At 42.1% G+C, this 26,971-nt stretch overlaps 1 protein-coding gene across 1 annotated transcript; it reads left to right on the top strand.

The window, feature by feature from the left end:
* Window positions 1-6,289: 6,289 nt before the first annotated feature.
* LOC100072376 (small ribosomal subunit protein eS17-like) lies at window positions 6,290-6,892 on the top strand. The gene has a single exon (XM_070222806.1). It carries the CDS (start codon window positions 6,290-6,292, stop codon window positions 6,890-6,892), a length of 603 nt encoding a protein of 200 aa, XP_070078907.1.
* The last annotated feature ends 20,079 nt before the right edge of the window (window positions 6,893-26,971 follow it).

Below are 26,971 nucleotides of genomic sequence, written 5' to 3'. Positions count from 1 at the left end.
TAGACTGGTGGTTCCCAGAGGGGAAAAGGGCAGGGCGGGGAGGGCAGGAAAAATAAATTTAAAAAACAAAGTTGAAAATAAAAGATATGTGTTCCTTAGGTCTAAGTGCCAACAGTAGCTTTACATTTGTGTAAGCCTTTTCCTCTGTAGTTTGTATTTAAACTTATTATTTATTAACTAAAATATCCTTACTTGACTCCTTACTCTATTTAGAAAAGCTGATGTTTCCTATTTAGGACAGTCTCATTTTTTAGCTAAATATTAACACTTTTCTGCCTTCCAGGAAATTTTCTCCATCTAGTCCAGTTCAGCATAGATGCTCATTAAACATTTGAGTTAAATTGAATATACCAAATACTAAACTGCTAAATTATGTGGTTATGGATTTCAAGTTATGCTCTATGTAATCTAATACATGATACTTGTCTTGCTACCATTTTAATTAATGTTTTAAATTAAGTGGCCAACAAGTAGCTTTATATTACCTTAGTGGCTATGGACAAATTCTAAAGCATAATCTGTCTGTGTCTCTAGTCTCCAAAGCATAAAATAGGAATAGTATTATAATAGTGAGTGTTTGCTAGACAGCTGGAGTGCTACTGAACTATATGACAAAATAAAATTGAAACACACATGCACATACACTCGTGACCTGGAAACCTTAATTGTGAATGCTTTGGTTACAAACACATGCACAGGGGTTCTTCAGCATTGACTTGTACAAATGGTAAATGAGGAATTTGTTGTGAAAATCTGCACTTTAGAAATGAGACTGAATTAACTCTCTGACTTCCACCCCCTCACCTCTTTCAGAAATCTCCTCAACCAGCTGCTCCCCTGGTATTCCCTTTAATCCTGCCACGTCCAGGCTGATAAGCTGGGGCTCCTTTGATATAACTCTTCCCTACTTGCCCCAAATACAGTCTTGCCATCTCTAGCTCCAGAAGGTCTTCTGACTGGCCCCCAACTCTCCATCTAGCTGCTGGTTCCCTAACGGTATTTTATCGTTACTCATGGGCCATCATAATGACTTCCTGACTAGTCTTGCTGCCAAAAACTCTGCCTCCACCAATTCCCCGTCCACCATGTCGCTGCCCAAACTCTGTTCTCCAGACTTAAGGTCTGCTCCTCACTTCAGGAACCGATATAAACACCTCCATGCCTGCCTCCCTGCAGACCCCAATTTTGAAATGACCTCCTTTCCCCTTTTCTGAATAGTGAAATCGTACTCTGTCTTCAAGATTTAACTCTAAAACAGGAGTCACCTCTGCAAAGCCTTTATCGGTTCTTCCTCTGGGCTTCCATGTTTTGTCTATTGCAGTTTTCACAGTTAGCAGAGGGGTTTTCAGTCACCTTAACTAGAGTAAGAATTTTCAGACCGGTCAGATGGTGTCTCGCGAAGCTTTGAACCACAGCACCAAGCACAGTGTAGGTGTGCGACAAATGTTTGTTGAACCAGATTGAATCGAATTCAAAAAAACTTTTTAAAGAATCACAAAGCATGAAATCGAGGACAGCAAATTTGGTCCCATAATTTTCAGGTGGAAATTTTTCAATATTTTTTAAACAACATGGGTTTGTTTCCCATGCTTATTATAGCACATACGATAAAAACAGTAAAGTTAAAATAATTTACTACCACACCATTCAGATAACCTTTCTTAACCTTTAATATTTTTTACTATTTATATATTTATAGGGGATAGAGCATCAGTTTTGCAAGTACCTTTGTAGCATATTTCCCCAATAAAATATGGTATGGTATCACCAAAAAAATTCAGTGACTCTTTCAACCCCTAATGAAAGTTGCCACATCTAAGATAATAACTGAAACATAAAGAAGCCTGAGGAGAGGCAGATGCCCAATGGGCAGCTAGAGTTACTTACTAAATAGGGCTTCTTATTAAATGTCACTCAGATTTGTACGTCAACGAAGTTATTTACCAATTACCACATTATGAATCTTCGGGATCACTCACAAAGCCACAGGTCTACTATATTTCCTTCCAGTCTTTTTTTCTTCTGTGCATTTTAAACAAAATCAGAATCATAGTGTTATGGCTAAATTGTGTTCCCCCCACCCCCAAAATTCATATATTGAAGCCGTAATCATCAGTACCTTAGAAGGTGACTGTATTTGGAGATAAGGCCTATAAAAGAGTAATTAAGTTAGAATGAGGCCATGAGAGTGGGCCCTAAACCAATCTAACTGGTATCCTTATAAGAAGAAGAGATTAGGATAAACAGAGAGACAACAGGGAAATGCCATGTGAAGATAAAGGAGGAAGACAAGTCATCTGCAAGACAAGGAGAGAGGCCTCAGAAGAAACCAAGCCTGCTGACACCTTGATCTTGGACTTCTTGCCTCCAGATTTCTGCTATTTGAGCCACCCAGACTGTGACATTTTGTTATGCCGGCCCTAGCAAACTAACACATCATAAAGCACGATTTTGTATCCTGTGCTTTTTGCACTTAACCCTTCGCATCATAAATAATTTCATATGTTATTAAATATTCTTCAAAAACATGATGTTTAGTGGCTATAAAGGATTCTACTATAGAGATAGACCATAATTTATTTAATCAGTTCCTATCATTGCACACATAAGTTAGTTCAGGTTTTTCGCCATTATAAATAATTCTTTTTTTTTTAAAGATTGGCACCTGGGCTAACAACTGTTGCCAATCTTTTTTTTTTTTTTTTCTGCTTTATCTCCCCAAACTCCCCCTGTACACAGTTGTATATCTTAGTTGCAGGTCCTTCTAGTTGTGGGATGTGGGACGCGGCCTCAACGTGGCCTGATGAGCGGTGCCAGGTCCGCACCCAGGATCCGAACCCGGGTCGCGGCAGCGGAGCGCGTGAACTTAACCACTTGGCCACGGAGCCGGCCCCAAATAATTCTGCAATAAACATCCTTACACACAAATCTTTGTCTGCATCCCCAATAATTTTTTAGGATTGAGTTCTGGATGTGGGATTACTGGTGAAAAGCATACGAATACTTTAAGGTGCTTAACACATTGCTAAATTTGAAAGCAACTTTGTTAATTTACTCTCCCACCAGTGCTATACAAGAATGTCCGTATTAGTGCACCTCAGGAAGAACTGAATAATGTGATTAGTTTTAAATCCTGCCAGTTTAGTATCAAAATGAAATCTCATTGTTAGCTTATTTTTCAAATCTTTGGTTATAAGCAAGATAGATCATATTTATTAGACCATCTGTATATTCTTTTTTTATAAATTGTCTCTTGATAGTCATTCTTCACATTTCCAATAGGGAAACTGATGATTTTCCTATTGATGTTTATTGATATTTCTCCGTATGGGTCCCATGCACTTCTTGTTAGGATTATTCTCAGGCATTTCGTTTTCATGTTGTTGTTGCTGCTAATGTTGTCACTGTTTTTGTGAAGAAATTTTTTTCCATGAGAACTTCTAACTGGTTATTGCTAATATAGTAAAAAGCAATTAAGATTTTACATAGCTGTTGGACCCCACCACTCTAGCATATTATATTTTTGAGAAATCTGGAGAAAGTTAAATACAGTATTTCAATTATAATTAAATGGTTAGTCTTACTTTGGTCTAACTCTGACAGTGAAGCGTGCTTTACTAGATTAAGATAATTAATACAAGCCTAATAAAAAACTTTTACTTTTTTTTTTTTTTGAGGAAGATTAGCCCTGAGCTAACTACTGCCAATCCTCCTCTTTTTGCTGAGGAAGACTGGCCCTGAGCTAACATCCATGCCCATCTTCCTCTACTTTATACGTGGGACGCCTACCACAGCATGGCTTGCCAAGCAGCGCCATGTCCGCAACCGGGATCAGAACTGGCGAATCCTGGGCCCCCGAGAAGTGGAATGTGCGAACTTAACCACTATGCCACCAGGCCAGCCCCAACTTTTACCATTTTATAGCTTATGGTAGATCCTAATTCTACACCTTAAACGGATAAGTTTTCACTGTGTGTACATATTTACCCATTTTACATTTCTAATTGAAAATAACTTCAATATTTCCTTTTTTCTAATTCAATGACTTCTGCCTTCAAATATTTTGTTTTTATACGAAGCGTCTTTAAAAGCAAAATATTGTGCATCCGTGTTTATACTGTCGATTGTCCCGCCAGCCTTCTCAAACCTTGTGCTGTGGTAATTCTGCAGGACAGGGCAGAGACTAGCCCGGGGCCCCCCAGACACTGCTCAGGCTAGAATCTGGACACCTCTTCGCTGGTGAGTTTGAGTCTGGTCTTCAGCTCTTTGTGCTCCAGAATTCAATTATTTCCCCTCACAAGGGCCATTTGGCCTCTAGGAAATGATTCAATCAAAGCAAATCCACAATAAAACTAATTGAGAAACTGGGATATAGTTTTTTGATGCAATTTCATATACTTTCAGGGCAACTTGAATATTCTTGTGGGTTGCACAGTGCCTTATTTTCCCAAGGGGAAAACTCTGTGTATCAAAACCTATTACTATCAAAAGGCTATTAGAGGATCCTAAACTAGGTTAAGAAGGTTGAAAAATCTTCAGAGGAAATGTCTCCAAACTATGCTACCTTGATGCCCACCAATTCCACTCCAGAAGACACAGGCTATTGTGGCAAGAGCTCTTAAATCAGAAGATGAGCTTCTGTTACTTCACCACGTGTGTGACCTTGGCCCGATCACTTGCTTTCAAGAGCCTAGCTGCGGGTCAGTGCTGGAGACCCAAGCACAGTACCACAGCGTCTAACCCCAGTCCATGCATCCCACACTCCATCCTTCCATTCTGACAGCATTGCCTCAGGCATGCTGCAGTGTGTCTCAGATATATTTTGGTATCACTGAAGAGGTTTGGGGAAACCCATTTAGTAGCATTGTCTTTGCAAATATTCCGGAATGAGAACTGCAGGTTACTTAGCTTCGTTTGCCAATAGTAACATTGTCCAACCCTATCTCAAATTTTAGGATTGTGTCCTGTTGGTGGCTCGTGGCTTCCCATGCTTTGTCCATCTATACCAAGTATTCCTACAGCATGGCTGTTCAACAAAGATCTGTCAAGTGCAGTGTCCCACCTTTAGCACAGGCATTACTAATGTTTGTTGACGGGTACTGAATGGAATTAAATTTAGTTTCATGAGAAGAAAAAATACACTTGATAATTTAAATTTGCTAACAATAATCCCTTTCCACATGGTACAATCGAATTTAAGAGGGTTTTTAAGGAAGGAGATTTGAGCTCAAGTCCTGACTTGACCCCTCACAAGCTGCCAACCCAGGGTCACAGGACTGTTGAGGAAATGAAGTGGGATGATGACCAGAAGTGCTCTGTAACCTGCGCCTCACTGTGGAGGGGCTGATGTCATTACTGTTGCAGGAAGAATGTCCTTGGTTATAAATATTCCTTGAAATTTTGTATTCATGGAATCATGCAATATTACCTCTAGAGATGGGATCTTATTATTTTGTTCAACTTCCTGCTTAAAGTAAGAACTCTTCTAAAGCATCATAATGAAACCAAATGGTCTACAATGTGTGAGAAACTGTGTCCATCATGTAAAATCTCACAAGGTGTCATGGAATCAGTCTTGTTTAACAATCTGGCTCAGCTCTCCTCACCTTCTGAGGAGCTATGCATGTCACAGGATCAATACAAACGCTGCCTGGTTGGGTTGGGGGTTTGGGATGCATCATGGAAACTTGTTCTCCCAAATCACCGTAGAGGTGATTCTTTAAGGAGTGCCTTCTGCAGACACGGGGAAACCAAAAACACCAGGCAGAAGGAACCTCAGGAATCATGAATCCCTGTGTTTTAAAAACCTATTTTACTGTGTGATCCACAGTTGGAAACACATTTGATGTCGTAACCCAATACACACACACTCACACACAAATTGGCACAAAAGTTTAACAAAACAGTTACTAAGTATAATGGCATATTCTGATCTATTTTATTTCATTAAAAAAAAAAACCTTCTCTTGAATACTCTAACTTGATTCAAAATCTACCAATGAATTTTGATTTGAGGATTAAAAAACACTGATCCAGTCCAATGTACCCATCTTACAAATGAAGAAACTGAGGCTGGGAAAAAGGCAATGACTGTGTTTTGACTATTCCACAAACCCACTTATATCTATAGCATGACAGTAACAAGATCCCAAGCTTCCTGATCCTCCTCGTAGCCTTCCTTCAGAACCTCCTAACACTTCTCCTGTCTTCGTGTATAGAGACATATTTCCTAGTTCTATTTTAAAAGCAAGATATCAGTCCTCTTCTCTTTTCCCAGTGACCCATCAACATGGGCCGCCTTCGCATCAGAACTGTGAAGAAGGCGGCCTGGGTCATCATTGAGAAGTACCACATACACCTGGGCAACAACTTCCACACCAACAAGCACATGTGCAAGGAAATAGCTATTATTCCCAGCAAAAAGCTCTGCAACAAGGTCGCAGGCCATGTCACATGTCTGACGAAGCAGATTCAGAGAGGCCCCGTGAGAAGTGTCTCCATCAAGCTGCAGGAGGAGGAGAGAGAAAGGAGAGATCATTATGTTCCTGAGATCTCAGCCCTGGGTCAGGAGACCACTGAAGTGGATCCTGACACTAAGGAAAGGCTGAAACTCTTGGACTTTGGCAGTCTGTCCAAACTGCAGTTCACTCAGACTACAGTTGGGATGAATTTCAAAACACCACGTGGAGCTGTTCGAATCTTTCTGCTGTGCTGTAATACTTTTGATAAACCTTGGATAACAGCAAGAACAACAATGAAGATATCAGTCCTCGAAGAGAGAGGGGTGAGGCGGGCCTTCTTTCCCCCCCATATGCCCCGGATACCCCCCCCCCCATTGCTGTGGCTGCAGTTAGCGGCCCCTAGAAGCTCTTCTTCCAAAGGCCTAACATAGCATTGACCACAGAAGAGAGCACCCTACTGGGGCAATACTGGTGTTTTTTTCCCTCTTCTCTTATGTTTGTGGGGAATTTTTCCTTGGATTAGTCAGCCAACCCTGGGAAGGGTTACCTGAAAGGCTGGCCTCAGGAAGTTAAGATAAAGGATAGTTCCTTTCCATAGAGAGAGATAGGATGTGGGGAGAATCTTGCAGAAAACTGGTCCATGACTAACTCTGGTTGATCAAGAGCTGTTTGGGACAATATGGTAGTATTGATGGAAATATACGGCCAAAGTTGTGAGAACCCATCCCTTGGAACTAGCTGTGATGGACTTCAGAAAAGCAAAGAAGACCTATTTCCCTGAGGGCAGATAGCTTCTTCTGCCCTCTTTCCCTGAGACCACCCCATTTCCTCACTCTGCTCCCCTTTGCCTCACCTGGATGAGGGTCTATTTTTCAATCAATAAGCTCCTGATGAGATGGGCACTATTTTATATACAAAATAAGATAGAAAGAATTATTGCCTGGCCTTAGTTATTTAAAGAAGTCAGGAAACAAAATCAAGAGAGTCTTTTTTAGAGAGAAAGCACAAATAAACAAAATCAGAAATGAAAGAGGAGAAATAACAACAGACTCTGCAGAAATACAACAGATTATAAGAGAATACTATGAAAAACTATATGCCAATGAAATGGATAACCTAGAGGAAACGGATAAATTCTTGGACTCCTACAATCTCCCAAAGCTTAGTCAAGAAGAAGCAGACGATTTGAACAGACCAATCACAAGGAAAGAGATTGAAACAGCAATCAAAAGCATCCCAAAGAATGAAATCCCAGGACTAGATGGCTTTCCTGGGGAATTCTACCAAACTTTCAGAGAGGATTTAATACCTATCCTTTTCAAGCTATTCCAAAAGATTAGGGAGGATGGAACACTACCTAACACATTCTACGAGGCCAACATCATGCTTATACCAAAGCCTGACAAGGACAGCACAAAAAAAGAGAACTACAGGCCAATATTGCTGATGAACATAGATGCAAAAATTCTCAACAAAATTTTGGCAACCCGAATTCAGCAATTCATCAAAAGGATCATACGTCATGATCAAGTGGGATTCATACCAGGGACACAGGGATGGTTCAACATCCACAAATCAATCAACGTGATACACCATATCAACAAATTGAGGAATAAGAACCACATGATCATCTCAATAGATGCAGAGAAAGCATTTGACAAGATCCAACAGCCATTTATGATAAAAATTCTGAACAAAATGGGGATAGAAGGGAACTATCTCAACATAATAAAGGCCATATATGACAAACCCACAGCCAACATCATACTCAATGGGCAAAAACTGAGCGCCATCCCCCTGAAAACAGGAATGAGACAAGGATGCCCTCTATCACCACTCTTATTTAATATAGTACTGGAGGTCCTAGCCAGAGCAATCAGTCAAGAAAAAGGAATAAAAGGAATCCAAATAGGGAGGGAAGAAGTGAAACTCTCGCTGTTTGCAGACGACATGATCTTATATACAGAAAACCCCAAAGAATCCATTGGAAAACTTTTAGAAGTAATCAACAACTACAGCAAAGTTGCAGGGTATAAAATCAATTTACATAAATCAGTAGCATTTCTATACTCTAATAATGAACTAACAGAAAAAGAACTCAAAAACACAATACCATTCACAATCGCAACAAAAAGAATAAAATACCTTGGGGTGAATTTAACTAAGGAAGTGAAAGACCTATACAATGAAAATTGCAAGGCTTTTCTGAAAGAATTGGATGATGACATAAAGAGATGGAAAGACATTTCATGCACATGGATTGGAAGAATAAACATAGTTAAAATGTCCATTCTACCTAAAGCAATCTACAGATTCAACGCCATCCCAATCAGAATCCCAATGACATTCTTTACAGAAACGGAACAAAAAATCCTAAAATTCATATGGGGCAACAAAAGACCCCGAATTGCTAAAGCAATCCTGAGAAAAAAGAACACAGCTGGAGGCATCACAATCCCTGACTTTGAAACATACTACAAAGCTACAGTAATCAAAACAGCATGGTACTGGTACAAAAACAGGTACACACATCAATGGAACAGAATTGAAAGCCCAGAAATCAAACCACACATCTGTGGACAGCTAATCTTCGACAAAGGAGCTGAGGGCATACAAGGGAGAAAAGAAAGTCTTTTCAACAAATGGTGCTGGGAAAACTGGAAAGCCATATGTAAAAGAATGAAAACTGACCATTCTTTTTCACCATTCACCAAAATAAACTCAAAATGGATCAAAGACCTAAAGCTGAGACCTGAAACCATAAGGCTTCTAGAAGAAAATGTAGGCAGTACACTCTTTGACATCAGTATTAAAAGGATCTTTTCGGACACCATGTCTTCTCAGACAAGGGAAACAATAGAAAGAATAAACAAATGGGACTTCATCAGACTAAAGAGCTTCTTCAAGGCAAGGGAAAACAGGATTGAAACAAAAAGACAACTCACTAACTGGGAAAAAATATTTGCAAGTCATACATCTGACAAAGGCTTGATATCCATAATATATAAACTCACACAACTCAATAACAAAAAATCAAACAACCCAATCAAAAAATGGGCAGGAGACATGAACAGATATTTCTCCAAAGAAGATATACGGATGGCCAATAGGCACATGAAAAGATGCTCATCATCGCTGATCATCAGGGAAATGCAAATCAAAACTACACTAAGATATCACCTTATACCCGTTGGAATGACAAAAATAACTAAAACAAATAGTAACAAATGTTGGAGAGGTTGTGGAGAAAAAGGAACCCTCATATACTGCTGGTGGGAATGCAAACTAGTGCAGCCACTATGGAAAACAGTATGGAGATTCCTCAAAAAATTAAAAATAGAACTACCGTATGATCCAGCTATCCCACTACTGGGTATCTATCCAAAGAGCTGGAAGTCAGCAATTCCAAAAGTCCCATGCACCCCAATGTTCATTGCAGCATTATTTACAATAGCCAAGATATGGAAGCAACCTAAGTGCCCATCAACAGATAAAAGGATAAAGAAGATATGGTATATATATACAATGGAATACTACTCAGCTGTGAAAAAGAACAAAATTGTCCCCTCTGCAACAACATGGATAGACCTCGAGGGAATTATGTTAAGTGAAGTAAGCCAGATAGAGAAGGACAATCTCTGTATGACTCCACTCATATGAGGAATTTAAACATGTGGACAAAGAGAACAGATTAGTAGCTACCAGGCGAAAGGGGGTGTGGGGGGTGGACACAAAGGGTGAAGGGTTGCACCTACAATACGACTGACAAACAATAATGTACAACTGAAATTTCACAAGATTGTAACCTATCATTAACTCAACAAAAAATTAACAAAAAAAAAAAAGAAAAGAAAAAGCCTGGGAAAGTCACAAATATGTGGAGATTAAACAACATGCTACTGAACAACCACTAAATCAATGAAGAAATCAAAAGAAAAATAAAAAAATACCTGGAAGCAAATGAAAATGAAAACACATCATACCAACTCGTACAGGATGCAGGAAAAATGATCCTAAGAGGGAAATTCATTGCAATACAGGCCTACCTCAACAAATAAAAAAAATCTCAAATAAGTAATCTTAAACTACAGCTAACAGAGCTGAAAAAAGAAGAACAAACTCACTCCAAGGTCAGCAGAAGAAGGGAAATAGTAAAAATTAGAGCAGAAATAAATGAAATAGAGACTGAAAAAACAATAGAAAGAATCAATGAAACTAACAGCTGGTTCTTTGAGAAAAATAAAATTGATAAACTGTTAGCCAAACTCACTAAGAAAAAAAGAGAGAAGCCTCAAATAAACAAAATTAAAAATTAAAGAGGAGAAATTACAACAGATACCACAGAAATACAAAGGATTATAAGAGAATACTATGAAAAACTATATGCCAACAAACCAGGTAACCTAGAAGAAATAGATAAATTCTTAGACTCATACGACATCCCAACTGAATCTTGAAGAAATAGAGAATATGAATAGACCAATTACAAGTAAAGAGATTGAAACAGTAATCAAAAACCTGCCAAAAAATAAACTGTATTGTAAGAGGCATAACATCTACAATTGTGGGGCCAGCCCAGTGGCACAGTGGTTAAGCTTACATGTTCCCCTTCAGTGGCCTGGGGTTCACCGGTTCATATCCCAGGTTGCGGACATGGCACCACGTGGCAAGCCATGCTGTGGTAGGTGTCCCACATATAAAGTAGAGGAAGATGGGCATGGATGTTAGCTCAGGGCCAGTCTTCCCCAGCAAAAAGAGGAGGATTGGCAGACGTTAGCTCAGGGCTAATCTTCCTCAGAAAATAAATAAATAAATAAATAAAAACCCATCTACAATTGTGCTGTTCAATGTGATAGCCATGAGCCATGTGCAGCTATTTATGTTTAAATAAATAAATTAAATTAAATTAAAAATTCAGTTAATCATTTTCTTTTTTAAAGATTGACACCTGAGCTAACAGCTGTTGCCAATCTTCTTTTCTTTTTTTTTCCTGCTTTTTCTCCCCAAATCCCCCCATTACACAGCTGTATATTTTTTTTGGTTGTGGGTCCTTCTAGCTGTGGCACGTGGGATGCCGCCTCAACATGGCCTGATCAGTGGTGCTATGTCCGCACCCAGTATTCAAACCAGTGAAACCCTGGGCCACTGAAGCGGAGTGTGCAAACTTAACCACTCGGCCCGGGGCCAGCCTCTCAGGTCCTCATTTTTGATAGTCACATTCAGATGCTTAACAACCACATGTGGCTGCTGACTACCATATTAGACAGCACAGACATAGAACATTTGCATCATAACAGAAAGTTCTATTAGATAGTGCTGAGCTAATAAATAAGGTAGCAGTACTTCTCTGCTCTGGTGCATTCAGTCAGTCCTGGGCATGACTCTTCAAACGAAACATAGACAAACAGAAAGATAAAATTCAGAAGAGGATAACCACAAAACTAAAAGACATCATTTGAGGAATAGTTCAAAGGATTAGAGATACATATTGTAGGGCCTGCCTGGTGGTGCAGCAGTTACGTGCGCATGTTCTGCTTCGGTGGCCCAGGGTTTGCCGGTTAGGATCCCGGGTGCAGACACGGCACCGATTGGCATGCCATGCTGTGGTAGGCATCCCACGTATAAAGTAGAGGAAGATGGGCACAGATGTTAGCTCAGGGTCAGCCTTCCTCAGCAAAATGAGGAGAATTGGCAACAGTTAGCTCAGGGCTAATCTTCCTCAAAAAAAGAAAAGATATTTAGCGTAGAGAAGAGGAAAATTCATTGTAAATGTGAAGATTACCTTCAAATATCGAAGGACTGTCATGGAGAAAGAATTAGTATTGTTCCATGTGACTTAAGGGATAGAATTAAACCCATGGGTCAGAGTTAGAGGAAAAAAGATTCTAGCTCAACAGAGGGAAGAACTTCTTCGACATCAGAGCTGTCCAAAGGCGGAATGGATTGCCTCATACAGGAAGGAGTGCTCCGTTCTGGGGATGTTCAAGCAAAGTCTGAGGACATGCTTGACACACAGGGATTTAAAACAACAAGAACAGCAACAACAAAAAATGTGCGGAAGAAAGGAAGTTATTTGTCAAGTATATCAGGGAGGAGGTATGAATTCAAACATGAGTGGGGAGTTGTACTCGGTGATGAAACCCCTTCAACTCTGAAGACCTCTGACTCCTCCAATTGGTTTTCAGCCACTGGGTCAGAAGTTCTGGAGAGCTCAGGTGAAGTAGGGAAATTGTCTGGACTATTTTGAGCAAGATCAAGTGGAAACTCAAGAATACAACAGGGTGAGAGAGAGTTCCAGAGAAAAAGAGAGGAAGATGAATAAAGAGGATGGTTAAGCAATTCCACAGGAATTACATGGAGCAGAGGAACAAAAAAGAAGGTGTAGGAAGAAAGGGGGATCTTGAGAAAAAGAAAGACAAACAGAAGTAAGAATTGGGATGAGGAGAAAGAATGGGACATGTGGGAGGTTTGTGATAAAAGGCACAAATAGAAGCTTCAATTTTGACTCTCCCTGACTCAGAAAGTGACCTGAGAAGCTCTTTATAAGACAGTTTTCTTTTGCTTAAATAGGAGTAGAGAAAATAAGAATGGGCTATGTAACCAGAGAGCTTGATAGAAGGAGAGACAAAAACAGGTGAACATGATAAACACAGAACATGACAAACCTTTTGAAATACCAAATGGAAAATATTTGACCACCCACAGAGCAAAAAGGATTTCTTCTGCCACCTATCCACCCTCCAGTCCTTCAATAGCGTAGTAAAAAATAATAGATTAGAACTATTTTGAAAGGAAGATTGCATTCGTTTCCTATTACTGCTGTTACCAGTAATTTGTACCACAAATTTAGTGGCTCAAAACAACACAAATTGATTTTCTTATGGTTTGGAGATCAAAAGTCTGAAATGAGTCTTACTGGGCTAAAATCAAGATGTCATTTGGGCTGGTGCCTTCTGGAGACTCCAAGGCAAAATCTGTCCCTTGCCTCTTCCAACTTCTCAAGGCTGCCGGTATTCCTTGGCTCATGGCTATACCACTCCAATCTTTGGTTTCTGCGATCATATCTCCTTTTCTGACTCTGACACTCTTGATCCTTGTGATTTCTTTGGGCCCATCCAAGTAACCCAGAATAATCTCCCCATTCAAAATGCTTAACTCAATCACATTTGTGAAGTTCCTTTTGCCGTGTAAGGTAACATATTCACAGGATCTGAGGATTCAGATGTGGACTTCTTTGGGAGGTCATTATTCTGGCTACCAAAAGGATAGTAAGCATTTGCTTTTCATAGTTAGAAATACGGTGTGAAAGTATTCAAAGCTGAGGGGACTGGCCCAGCGTTTGTAGGACATCTGCTCTTAGGGAGCATGATGGTAGAACAAGCAATGAATGAGGACTCAGGGGACCTGGGTTCTAGTCCTACCACTGCCATTAGCTAGGTGAATGACCTTGAGCAAGTCACTCCCACTTCTCTAGAATTCTCCTTACCTATTAAATAAACTCTATCATTCTCTGATGGGGAATTGTTGAATCAATGCTCTTGGCCTATTCTTTCTTTCTTGTGATAAAAAGCATAAATCTTACCTAAAAGTTAGCAGTTCATTCATTGTCGCATTAAGAAAATTTTTCTCTTGGTAGCCAAATGGTCCAGGCTTCCAGACAAACTCTGGGGCGCTTCATGAAGCATGCCATTTAGTCTCTGTAGTGGTGTCTGTCTGCACTGTGTGTGTGTCAATCGAATCTTTTCAGAGAACAGTATTCTGAAGTTAAGGTAAGATCTATGAACTGTATGTGAGTGCAACATCCTAGGCTTGTTCTCTCAAATAATATTTGAAACTGTGATTAAACACATATATTCACTTATCCAACAAACATTCATTGAGTACCTAATAGGAGCCAAGTACTATGCCAGGCTGATTCCTAGCAAGCTTGCTTCTGAGTATAATAAAGACTATTTGGGGCCGGCTCCGTGGCCGACTGGTGAAGTTTGTGCGCTCTGCTGCAGCGGCCCAGGGTTCAGATCCTGGGCGCAGACATGGCACCGCTCGTCAGGCCACGTTGAGGTGGCATCCCACATCCCACAACTAGAAGGACCTGCAACTAAGATATACAACTGTGTACGGGGCGGGGGTGGGGTGGGGTGGGGTGAGGGGTTTGGGGAGATAAAGCAGGAAAAAAAAAAAAAGATTGGCAACAGTTGTTAGCCCAGGTGCCAATCTTTAAAAAAAAAAAAGAGGAAGATTGGCAACAGTTGTTTGTTAGCCCAGGTGCCAATCTTAAAAAAAAAAAGACTATTATACCTAATAGCTTGAACAGAACACTTGAACATGACCAGTCAGCAAACAATTCTATAAACATTTATGAAGACTAAGCACAAGAAATAAGGAACTCAAATTCTCTGACCTCAAGTAAAACTACACAAATATAAGGCAACATATGAAACATGACTTAAGTTCAGGCTTTTTCTTCAAAGTTTTAATTTTCCTTTGTATTTATACCTTCTAAAACAAGTGCCACCCTCCACCTCGACCCCTTTCTACGTGCTGCTCCTCCTAGAACAGGAATGTGAAAGCAGAAGTTTTGATCTTAGGTTCTGAGTATTTTTCCTGTTACAAATAGTATAAGCCCATTTTTTAATTTTAAAAAAGCATGTGTGCAGTTTTTCCCTATAAGATGGGTTTTTTTCTCTTTTTCATTTATCTGCTTTTCTAATTTTTCAATAATGAACAGTTATTTATCATATAATGAAATATGTCAAAATGTTTTAATGGAAAATAGATCCTTACCACTTATGAGGAATTTACCCTCAAGGTAATCTCTTGTTAGAAATATTAGACATACTAGTCAATTCACAATAGGAGCACATGCCTATACCACCTGATAGCTTCGAGTAATAATTATAGTCATAAACACTTATGAGATTGTAAGATTAAATTTTGACTCCTCTCCAACCCATTTTGGAACTTGGGGAATTGTTAAACTTCTCTGCACTGTGGTTTCTGGCCACATTTCAATCTGGGATTTCTTCCCTGACCTGGCACAAATTGAGTGATAAGGGCTTTGATGGTCAAACAGCCTTTGAAAACTTTCTATTTATCATATTTATATCCACTAGTGGTCACTTTATGATATAAAAACTTGAGGGAGTTAATTTGGCACAATTATTGTAAATCTCTCAAAACTAGTAAGTCTCAACACTTGACAAGCTAATTAATTTCCAAATTAGATACCAAATCCTCATTGCAGGTTCCTGAAAGTCAGCAGGACGAAGAGAGGTGCTGACGTAAGCACCAGCGTAAGGTTATAATTTAACCAGTGGTTCCCATTTGAGATGGCCACATTCTTACGCAGAAAAGGAAATGTTTGTTCTACAGTTTTATCTGTTTTCTTACATGGGGTTTGAAGAGATTTAAAACTGAGAAGCAGTAATGTATTATTCTAACTCTAGCTACTTTCTTTCACAAACTCCAGGATGAAGTTCAATTCACGGATAAAGCATTCAAAGGTGGTAGTCTGATGATATGGTTGTACATACTCCTTTACTCACCCCACAGAGAGTAAGTCGCCCAAGGTCACAGGATGACGAGAAGAGGAGGGTTTGGAACATTGAGTTCCCAGTCTCTGGAATAATCAAGGAGCCCCATTTGGTGTTTTACTGAATCACACAGAACTCCTTTTTAGTTTTCATGCCCAACAGTCTCCAGTTCTCACATATTATAGCTTGTTTTTTCAGTCCCATTTCTTATTCATCATTCAACAACCATTTTTGAGCACCTGCTCGAGTCCAGCCACTGTATTAAGTGTTGGAAGAATAACCAACACATTGCAGTGTCGAGCCATTCACAAGTCACTTTCACAAACGCCATATCATTTGGCCATGTAATGTGAGCTATTTGAAGTCAAGAACGAACACTCAGTCATCCTTGCATCATCTGGGACTGAGTTTGGTACCTGCTCAATGCACCAAATGTTTGTTGAATGGATGCATAAATATAGGAGAGAATAAAAGAGTGTGTGAATATAGAAAGCCTCATATCCCTGGTCTATACCATTTTTTGTCTTCATAGGATTGTCAAACATTCGCTTTTCTCCTTAACTCTTTTTTCCTCTGGAAAAGCTTTCTGGTTCCTCCTTATTTTTCACTCCTCTGTAGAGCTGCTCCTAATGATGCTCAGAGGAAACACCTCGGCTCTCCAGAAGTCCCTAAACCTGCTGCCTCTGTCCCTTGACTGGGACCCTTGCCATTGGCTGCCAACAATCTCTGGGTGAGGGGACACTGTGGGTCGGCCCCATTCTGGCCTCTTGTTGAAACTGCCCAACTCTTCATGAAGAGTTTGGCAACTGGATTATGATATAAATTTTGTCACTCCTCTTACTGCTATTGTAGAATACTTTTAATTGGGATAAAAGCTATGTAACTAGGTTTTCCTTGTTAGATTGGAAATCAAGAAAGCAACATGTCAAAAAACCTAGAAAACAGCAGTGGAAACCAGAAGCTGAACTGATGTGCATTTAGTGCTCAGAGTCGGGGCAACAGGCAGAATCAGGAAATGGTTGGTGTCCAAGGATCGCTAAAAATAGTTCAAGCAATTTTCTACCAGCCTCACAAAGGGAAAGGGTTTTTTCTCCTATTTTTTTTTAAGTACCTTCCAGATGAACCAAAAATCTAAAACTTTTCAGATCATCACCTTGAAAACAGCCCCAAAGACAGACAAGACTCCAAGAAGGCAAAACCTACCTTTCCCACCTAAAGTGGCAATTTGCCAGTTCCTTCCTGCACTCAGTCAACAACTACCTACTAAACATCTATTTGTCAGGCACTCTTGGGGATACAGTGGTTAAAAAAAGAAAAGGCGGGGGCCAGCCCAGTGGTGCAGTGGTTAAGTGTGCACGTTCCACTTTGGTGGCCCGGGTTCGCCGGTTCGGATCCTGGGTGCGGGCATGGCACTGCTTGGCAAACCATGCTGTGGTAGGCGTCCCACATATAAAGCAGAGGAAGATGGGCACAGATGTTAGCTCAGGGCCAGTCTTCCTCAGCAAAAAGAGGAGGATTGGCAGCAGATGTCAGCTCAGGGCTAATCTTCCTCAAAATAATAAATAAATAAATAAATAAAAGGCAGACAAGGACACTGCTGGGTGGTCAGGGAAGATGACGCTTCAACTCAGTTCTGAAGGACGAGAGGGAACAGCACATGCAGAGCTCCTAAGGCAAAAGGTTCTGGTCTGCTCTCCCAGCCAAGAGACCAGAGAGGGAGAGGGTATGAGATGAGATCTGAAATGGAGGCAGGAGCCAGATGAAGCCGGGCCTGACGTTGGAGGAGGCAGTTGAGTTTTATTCTGAGTTTGACGCACAGCCATAAGAGAAGTGGAGGGGCAGGCTCTGATGTGTTTTTATCTGTGCCACACACAGCGGCAGGAAGAAGGTTAAGGTGAAATGATCCCCTGAAGTGGCCCAAAGTGAGCGCCCTCTTGGCCTCATGCCTTTGGACCCTGCTTTGGAGGGTGACTTACGCGAATGTACGTTTTGTACTTTACTAAACAATTCCCTTTCAATAAGGACCGTGCTAGGTTTTACCCAGATTATCACGCTAAATCTTCATGAAAACTTTATGTCAAAACCATCTGCAAGTCTCGGACAACAGTCTTCAAAGACCTCCCTAACCCAGGTCACCGACCGCGTTGTCCTTTGTTGGGATGACATTCCCGTAATGCAGTGGGAGGACAGTCGAGATGAGGGTCTGCTCCCACGACATCTTGTGCCACCAAGGCAAATAAATATGCTCATAGATTTTGATCGAGAGTAAAAGTTTCTTCTTCACTCAGGACACATTTATGGTCACTAGAGATACGAAACCGGTAGAATATAGCCCCAATCCTTGCCCTTAGTCAAGTAGGACAGAGTCCCGTGAGAGCTCATGTCTGTTGCCCCTTTTTAAGCGCTCGCTCTCCACCTGCACTCTTCGTGGATTTCTGTGATAGATAACGGAAGAGAGGGCCAGCCGGTGAGCCACACGGGAAGAGGGAGAATTGTGTCATTTGGGCAGCTAACACCCTGTAAACGCACCCCAGAACCACTAGGCATGAGATCAGGTGAAGGCTGACATCAAGGCTGGCCTCTGGATAAACAAGGCTGGCCGGGGTGGTGGCTATGAGCCTGGGCTTTGGCATCGTCCAGGCCAGGGCTCAGCGGCACGTTCTGCCACTGACTAGCAGGGCAACTCTGGGCAAATTATTTAACTCTTAGTTTCTCAATTAACTGTTAATTTCTCTAATTTCTTAAGTCTTAATTTCTCACCTGTAAAGTGAGAAAACTAGTACCTACCTCACTCGGTTGCGGTTGCTGCAAGGACTAGAGGGAAGTGGTATGTGAAGCACCCGGCTCAGAGTCTGACATATTGTTTAATAATTGATGACTATCATTGCCCGGAGAGCACAAGAAGAGACCTGCATGTGGAGAGGAGGAGGCTGACCCCCTGCTGCACTGCGGAGGCATAGGAGGGGGGATGGGCTGGCAGAGCCTGGGCTCATACAGCCACACAGAAAGTGAAATTCATGCTTCCTACTCCACCTTGTGCACATGTAAGCCTCAGCGCAGAGGGGAGGTAAGCAGCGTATTGCCACTGTTAGAAGAGCTGCCCTCTCAGTCCCTTCCCCGCCTTTCCCTGCCCAATTGTCACTAGTGCTGCTCGTTGAAGGTGGTGACGGTAGCAGTGGCAACATCCGCAGGGAGACCCTGGGAGACAAGGTCTGTTTACTCGTTCTGATAAGTTGCTATCTCCCTCAGCCCATGTGGCCCACTCTATTCATCCGGCCACGCTGAGGAAATGGACACCTTAACTGGGCCTAGGGGAACAGAGTGTGGCCCAGAACCAGCGGACTTTATAGTCTTTACACATGCCACAAATAGTTATTGAATGTCTGTGATGTGCAATGTCCAGATGCTCCGAATCTGGAAGATACAAGGATACCAACAGCACAGGTACAAACAGAACACTAGGGTTTAGGGGAAGGAGGGAGGGAGGAGTGACTGCATCCCAGTGAGGAGTCTGAGGATGCTCCATGAATCAGGTGGCTTCTGAGAGAATAGCAAGAGGGACGTGTAGACCACAGAGACTGTTTTTCAAGCAGCTTAGCTAATTAGAGAGGGAGAAAGAGAAAGAGAGAGAGAGAAAGAGAGAGAAGGCATCAGCTAGAGAGAAACAGGGGATCAGAGAGAGGAGGTTGTGTGTTTTAAGACAGGAGTGACATGAGCACGGGTGTGGGCTGAGGGGGAGAGCAGAGATGGCTGAAGGGGCAAGCTCCCAAAGGGGCTGTGAGGGGCTGGACCAGCCTGAGCAGAGAGGGCAGCTCATCCTATGACATGGGGAGAGGAGATGAGGTTAACTGTAAATGTAAGTAAAATAGACGGGGAACGGGTTGTTCAGGTCTTTGAAGCTTCGGGGCTCAATTTTCTCAATGAAGCAGGGAGTCAATTTCTGAGACTGAAGGAGAGTTGGGTGCAGCTTGGGGAGAGAGGTGAAGCTCTGCAAGAGTCACTGAAGACTTCTGATTTTCATGGAGGGCCTGGCTGCAGTTGGAGACAGGTTTAGTCGTGGCCATAGTCCTCACGGGTTTGCGGTTTCTTTTAGCAAATGACAGAAGCCTGTGTGTCCCATGGAGGGAGGTTGATTGTAGACTGAGCAACAGAATGTCTGAGGAAGGGGTGGAAAGGTTCAGGTCATCAACTCTGTGGTCAAGGCTGGGGTCAGAAGTCACCAGAGGACTGACATACCCGGACAAAGTAGGGAGACAGTAAGACTGGAAATCCCCATGAGGGGAAAGAGGAAGTGGGAAGAGTGAGACTGTGATAGCTGGAAAAGCTGTACTGGGTTGAACAATGTCCTCCAAAAGTCCATGTCCACCGGGAACCTCAGGAGGTGAACTTATTTAAAAATAGGATCTTTGCAAATGCAATTAGATAAGATGAAATCATACTGCATTAGGGCAGGCCCTAAATCCAATGACTGGTGTCCTTATAAGAAAACAGAGATGCAGAGATACACACAGAGAGGAGAATGCCCTATAAAGACAGAGGCAGAGACTGGAGTGATCTGTCTAGGAACTAAGGAATACCAAGGATTGCTGGCAACCTTCAGAGGCTAGGGCTCCCAGAAGGAATGCACCCTGCTGACACCTTGATTTTGGACTTCTAGCCTCCAGAACCATGAGACAATAAGTTTCTGTTGTTCTAAGGCCCTTGGTTTGTGGTATTTGTTATGGTAACCCTAGGAAACTAATACAGACAGGAAGAAGGTCATGGTTGGAGAGCTGGGGTTGAAAGATGGCAGGGTGCCCACTTCCACTTTTGTGCTCCATCTCAGCAGTGAGGATGAAGAGGGTTGGTAGATGCTAGAGAGACCCTGTGAGGTGGACTTGGTGGGACTTGGCAACTCATTAGATCATGGGCTGATGAGGGAGAGAGAATGTGCACAAAGTGGCCAAGATGAGTCCATGTTTTCACAGCCAGTAAAGGAGAGACCACCTACCTCCTGATCTCCTTATTCTGTGAATGGCAGTACCATTCTCCCAGAGAAGAAGACGCAGTGTGAGAAGATACGGGTATCTTGGTGTCTTCTCTGTCCCCACTCTGTCCACGTAATGGTCTCCCTCTAGAGGAGTGTCGACAGCAGCTGCCTTCAGGAAGTCCTGGGCCTGATTTTCCTCCGGTCAGCAGGGGCTGAGGCTCCAAGGAAGCTGGTTACCTGTACTCAGGGATTACCTCCTCCCCTGTTTCTAGATCACATCCAGGGCTGCTCCTGCTTCTCATCTCTGCTGGATAAGGACCCATCCTTAACATTGTGTTATGTCTGACTCTGACAGCAATGTGTTGTTGTTATTCTTTTCTGTTTCTAAGTAGACTCCTTGGTCTTCATTCCTGGCATAGAAACAAAGAGCTGGTTGAAGCTAATACCTTGTTCTAACAGAGCCCTGGAGATCAAAGCCAGAGGATCCGGGTGGGCAACTCTCTTCCAAGAGCCCGAAAGGCATCTTCCTTCCAGCACAGTTTTGAGACTCCTTTCCTGTTTGCTCACATGATTCTTAGCTGTAAGAGAATTCTCTTGCTCCAGTTGCAGCCTGATGCCAAGAAAGAATTCATGCTTATTTATTAAACCTTTACAAAGAATGGAGTTGAATAGGATGAAAATTAAGAAGAGAATCAAACCAAAGGCTTAAATGTTTTATTATGCATACCATCACCCACAGAGCCCAGGTCTCCCGATTGAGAGATAAAGGGCAAAGGGCTGGAGGGAGAGTACCAGGAAAACTGGTAAAAGGGAAGGTTTTTTTGCTAAAGGCTCCTCTGTCCGCAGCTCTGTGTCACCCAGCGATCTGACAACATTTGAGGGCCAGTATAACAGAGTAGGAGCACGGAAGAAACACAAACCTTTCATTAATTCATTCAACGTTTTGAGCACCTACTGTGGGCTGGGCGTTGTTCAAGGAATGTTCTGGGTATATAAGGAAGAAGAATATACAACCCCTGTTCTTGTGTAGTGGTGAGGGTTAAAGATTAAGGCCTGTCCATGCCCACAGAGGAGGGAGTTGCAGACACCATCTGGGGAAGCTGGGAAGGCTTTAGGGAGGAGGTGATAATTCCGGTAATTCTGCAGGGGTGAGTAGGAGATCGATAAGTGTTAGAAACAGTATAGACTAAGTACAGAGTTGTGAAGCACAGATTTTGCTCAAAGAACATTAAGAAGCTGAAGGCTGGTGTAATTTAGGCAGTGGCAGGGGCTGCGGCCAGAGGTGCAGGCTAGGAAGATGGTACGAAGAACCTTTTCTATCACATAAGAAATCTGGATTTTATCATGTGAATGGAGCTCTGCTGGGAGTCTCTAAGACGGAAAGCTGCTTGGTGAGGTTTCCATTCTGAAAAGCTAGATTGGACTCAAGGCTGGGAGACCAAGGATGAAGGGTAACGGGCAAGAGTATGGAGAGAAGAGGAGACCAGCAGAAGAGAGGGAGAGGAGAGAGGTGTGGGGGACTGGAATTGGCCACCCCAAGATATGTCTCTTTGGCATGAGGATTATTTGGGCCTGGTTACTTTTAAAAACTGCAGACATGAAACTGGAAAGTAGAATTTATTCACCCTTTGTTAAGAGACATTTACATTTGTAAAGGAAATCTCTGTCTGTAAAGATGTCTCCCTCTCTGTACCTGGAAGGAGGGGGGATGACCTTATCTCTAGAAACTCTTATCAATGCAGAAGGCAAGGACTTAAATCTACATAATAACCTTACTCTTGTTTACTGTGCTTTTCTGGTAATCTCCCACTACTGACTCCCCTTACCCCCAACATCCTCCTTTCCCTTTAGCTGAGGGTTGCATTTAAGGTAAGAGCTTCCACCCTTTTGGCGAGTTACTCAGTTTTTCTGGGTCTCTCCCACGTATATACGTTATAAATCTTTGTTTGATTTTCTCCTGTTATTCTGTCTCATGTGAATTTAATTTGTAGCTTGGCCAGCAGAAGGACCTAGGGTGGGTAGAGGAAATGTCTTCTTCCCCTACAGAGTCAAGGTTGCTGGCTGGGTGACAGGGTGGGTGGCAGTACTCTCAACAGAGAGAGGAGCACGAGGTGGGCAGCAGGTTTGGCAGGGGAACCACACGTTCACCTCAAACCTGTTTAATATACGTCAGAGCTCTTCAGGAGAAGAGACTCATGAGGCAGTTGACAATACATAGAGCAGAAGGTCGGGATTTTTAGCACAGGCAGGGACAGACCTACAGGTGGACATGCACCCACAGGTGACAGTCAAACTGGACACTACCAGATGTATAGGAGGTAGGTGTGAAATTATGAGCTACAAACTGGAAAGAAGTTAGAGGAGTTGGTGATCCAAGAGATGGGAGCACAGTAGATGGAGAAAGCTTTAAGGAGTAGGTACACCCAGCCAGGAACACCTGACTCTCTCACTGAACAAACGTCCGTGGTGAAGGTGAAGAAAATCCCTCAGGTGGAAGGAGCTGAGACCTTTCTTGTCTTTTTCTTTGTTGGACTCTGCCCACTGCCTCTCAGCCTCATCTCTAGTCCAAATCTAACCCTTCAAGCCACAAGGGGAGTCAAGACCATGTGGATGGATTAGTCTTCTTCTGGACACTTCAGTTGCTGCAACCAGGGAAGGAAAAGCAATTTATTTTCTTTGTTATAAGGTTTGTTTATTTTTTTCACCATGATGAAATAAAAGGTATAATAAAAGAAAATTTGGAAATAATGAAAAAAGAATAGAATAGCTATAGTTTCAGAAACCACTGTTAACTTTGTGGTGTATGTCCTTCCAGTCTTTTTCTATATACGTAGGGGTTTTGCCTATTTCTACATTTGTTTGTTTTATACATACATATAATGGTTCCTTTAAAATAATATTATAAGCTGTGTTATACATATTTCATAAAGATCATTTTTACAGGCTGCATAAATTGCTTTGATTGGAAATAATTTATTTGAATAGGTTATAACATGTACATGGCAAAAAATTCAAAATGCAAAAAGGCCATACATGAAAAATAAGTCTTCCTGCGGCCAGCCCGCTTGCTGAATGGTGAAGTTCACATCCTCCGCTTCGGCGGCCCAAGGTTTCACTGGTTCGAATCCTGGGCGCATCAGGCCATGCTGAGGTAGCGTCCCACATGCCACAACCAGAAGGACCCACAACTAAAACAATATACAACTATATCCTGGGGGGATTTGGGGAGAAAAGGCAGAAAGAAAAAAAAAAAAGATTGGCAACAGTTGTTAGCTCAGGTGTGAATAAAAAAATAAATAAAAATAAGTCTTCCTATCTCCCAGCCAAGCAATTCTCCTCAAACATAATATACTGCCTTCCAGAGAGATTCTACATATATGCAAATCTGTATTTACAAATAAATATTCTTCCTTCTTCTCCCCCTAGTTGTAGCCTATTATACACACTGGCTGCACTCTGTTTTTTTCACTTTACAGTGTATCTTAGAGCCTGTTCCAGACTGCCGAATTAAACCTGCCTTGTTCTTTGTATGGGAGAAGCAATTTCTTAGCAGGCAACAAACAGTGGTTCTTCCAGCAGCAGCCAGATCCTCCCTTCAGCCAAAGTGACAGGAAGCAAGTGGCCTGCCTGACAGTTCTGCCCAGGTGAGCCAGCAATGTCAAGCCTGAGATTTCCATCTCCCACTCTTGGGGTAAGGACACTCAGAAGCCCAGGAGGCAGTAATGTCCCTTGTTAATAAATGGAGGCAGCAAGTACTGAGAAAAGACTGGAGGAGTGAACTTTGCTCCAGAAACAAGGTTGTTTTCTGTCTCATGTTCACTGGTTTGTGCAAATCTACATGCTCCCGGAAACCTCCCCAGACCTTCAGTCTCTCCAATGCCTCAAACGCAGACCAGCTGCTCTGAGGATGTTGTGACAACCTTGCCCACATATACCGGCCCCCCCATCTCCTTCCCATAGCTCTTTTCTCTTAGTTTTCTTGAAATTTCTCAGTTAGAGGAATAGCCTTCTGCCCTAGTTCTATCCTTCTAGCATTTTAGGGCATGTTACCTTACCAGATCAACTAGTCCATGCATTGAATACTCAGAAAGACACCCAAAATCTAAGGTTGGATATAATAATAATATTAAGAGTCCTAGGGCCTGCCCTGGTGGTCTAGTGGTTAAGTTTGGCATGCTCTGCTTCTTGGGTGTGGACCTACACCACTCATTGGTCAGTGGCCGTGCTGTGGTGGCAACTCATATACAAAAAGAGGAAGATTTGTAGCAGATGCTAGCTCAGGGCACATCTTCCTCAGCCAAAAAAAGAGTACGAAAAAGGGGAGATTATTGAAAAGAAATGTGGACAGCAACCTGAGACATTTGTTAGGAACAAGATTTTCCTATTTTCCAGAACTTCTAAGACCATCCCTCGCCCAACCCCAGACAAATGAGAAGGGTGGGTTCCTCATGTTTATAGTGTCCAGGGGACTCAAAGAGCCATATTGTGCAGCTCTTGATCTCAAGGAGCATATGATCTACTGCGTGCCAGGCACAGCGCTAGGCGCTATGGATAGATACAAAAACAAATAAGTCAGGGAGGGCTCATGGTCCAGATAGTAAGATAAGACATTAGCATGAAAAGTCAAATATCGCTAGGTGGTAAAGATGGAGTGCCAAAAGAATATTATAGATGGGGTTTTCAAACTACGGGTCTTAAATCATTAGTGGATTGTGAAAGCAAATTTAGTGGGTGGTGGATATGATCAGAATCTTTTTTTAAATGGAGCAGAATAGAATGGAAAATATTAAAGCATGTGACACCTATTTTGAGTACTGCTTTGTGAAATTTCTTTTTTTCAGTTATATATCAAGATGCATGTGTTCTGGTCATAAAATGTATTTATTACTGTGGATTACAGACGTAAACTTTGAAAACAACTGACTTCACGGGAAGAAGTAATCAAGGTGATGCAGGGTCGGTGAGCCGAGGAGTCAAAAGAAAGATTTCTTGGCCTCTCAAGATCTGGCAGTAGTGCCCTTTTATTTAGAGAATAGTGTGGAATAGCATGGGGACAGGGCCCATGGGCAGTCAGAGCTGCTGCTGCTGTGTGGGGACAGGGCCCACGGGCAGGAGGAGCTGCTGCTGCTGCCCCGAGGTGAGGGTTAGGGCTAATTTTATAAGGCATGGGTATGTGAGTCATTTCTTTACAAGACAAAGGAAAGAACATGAAAAAAAGTTAAAATGGTATCAGTGCAGGTGGCGTCTGGTCATTGGGTGATCCCATGACTTTTAGACAAGAATCAAATCAGATTAAGTAAAGGTCAGAAGCCACCACCCTAAATCAGTTACATGAGATTGCCAGACAGCAACCAACTTAAGTTCTTGCCTTCCCCATTAAGAGTTTCTAGGGACAAGGTCATCTCTCTTCTTCTTCCTGGTATAGAGAAGGAGGCACCTTTTACAGATAGAGATTTACCTTACAAATGTAAATGTGTCCCAACAAGGACAAGTTCCATTCCCCAGAGCCTCCCTCCCTGTCCCAGTTTATCGAAAGCAATCAGCCCCACACAATCCCGATGCCAAAGAGACATATCCTGGGGTGGCCAATTTCAGGTCCCTACAAGGTCATCCCCCTTTCCTTCACAAATGCAAATATCTCTCAAAGAGCAAGCAAATTCCAGTCCTCGGAGCCTGCTTCTCATCTGCAGTTTTAAAAGAAACCAGCCTAAAATCCTCATCAAAGGTACATTTGAGTAACCAAGGAAAAAACTCTTGAAAATACAGGAACTAATACAAATATTGAAATATTATGTTGTATGCTTGAAACTAATATAATGTTATATGTCAATTTTACCTCATTAAATAAAAAATACAAGACTTAGGACAGGGTAGGTGTTCCAAAAATGTTTATCGAGGTTGCACATGCTGAGAGAAAAGGCCAAATAAAGCAAATTGGGCTCAATGGCCCTGAATAAGTGAGGGGAAATTCTTGGTATCCAGGTGGGGCTGCATGGTATCTAGGTATC

This window comes from Equus caballus, chromosome 10, assembly GCF_041296265.1.
Source record: "Equus caballus isolate H_3958 breed thoroughbred chromosome 10, TB-T2T, whole genome shotgun sequence".
Taxonomy (NCBI): domain Eukaryota; kingdom Metazoa; phylum Chordata; class Mammalia; order Perissodactyla; family Equidae; genus Equus; species Equus caballus.
Note: the sequence above shows the minus strand (reverse complement) of the source record. Positions and strands in the feature narration are given on the sequence as shown.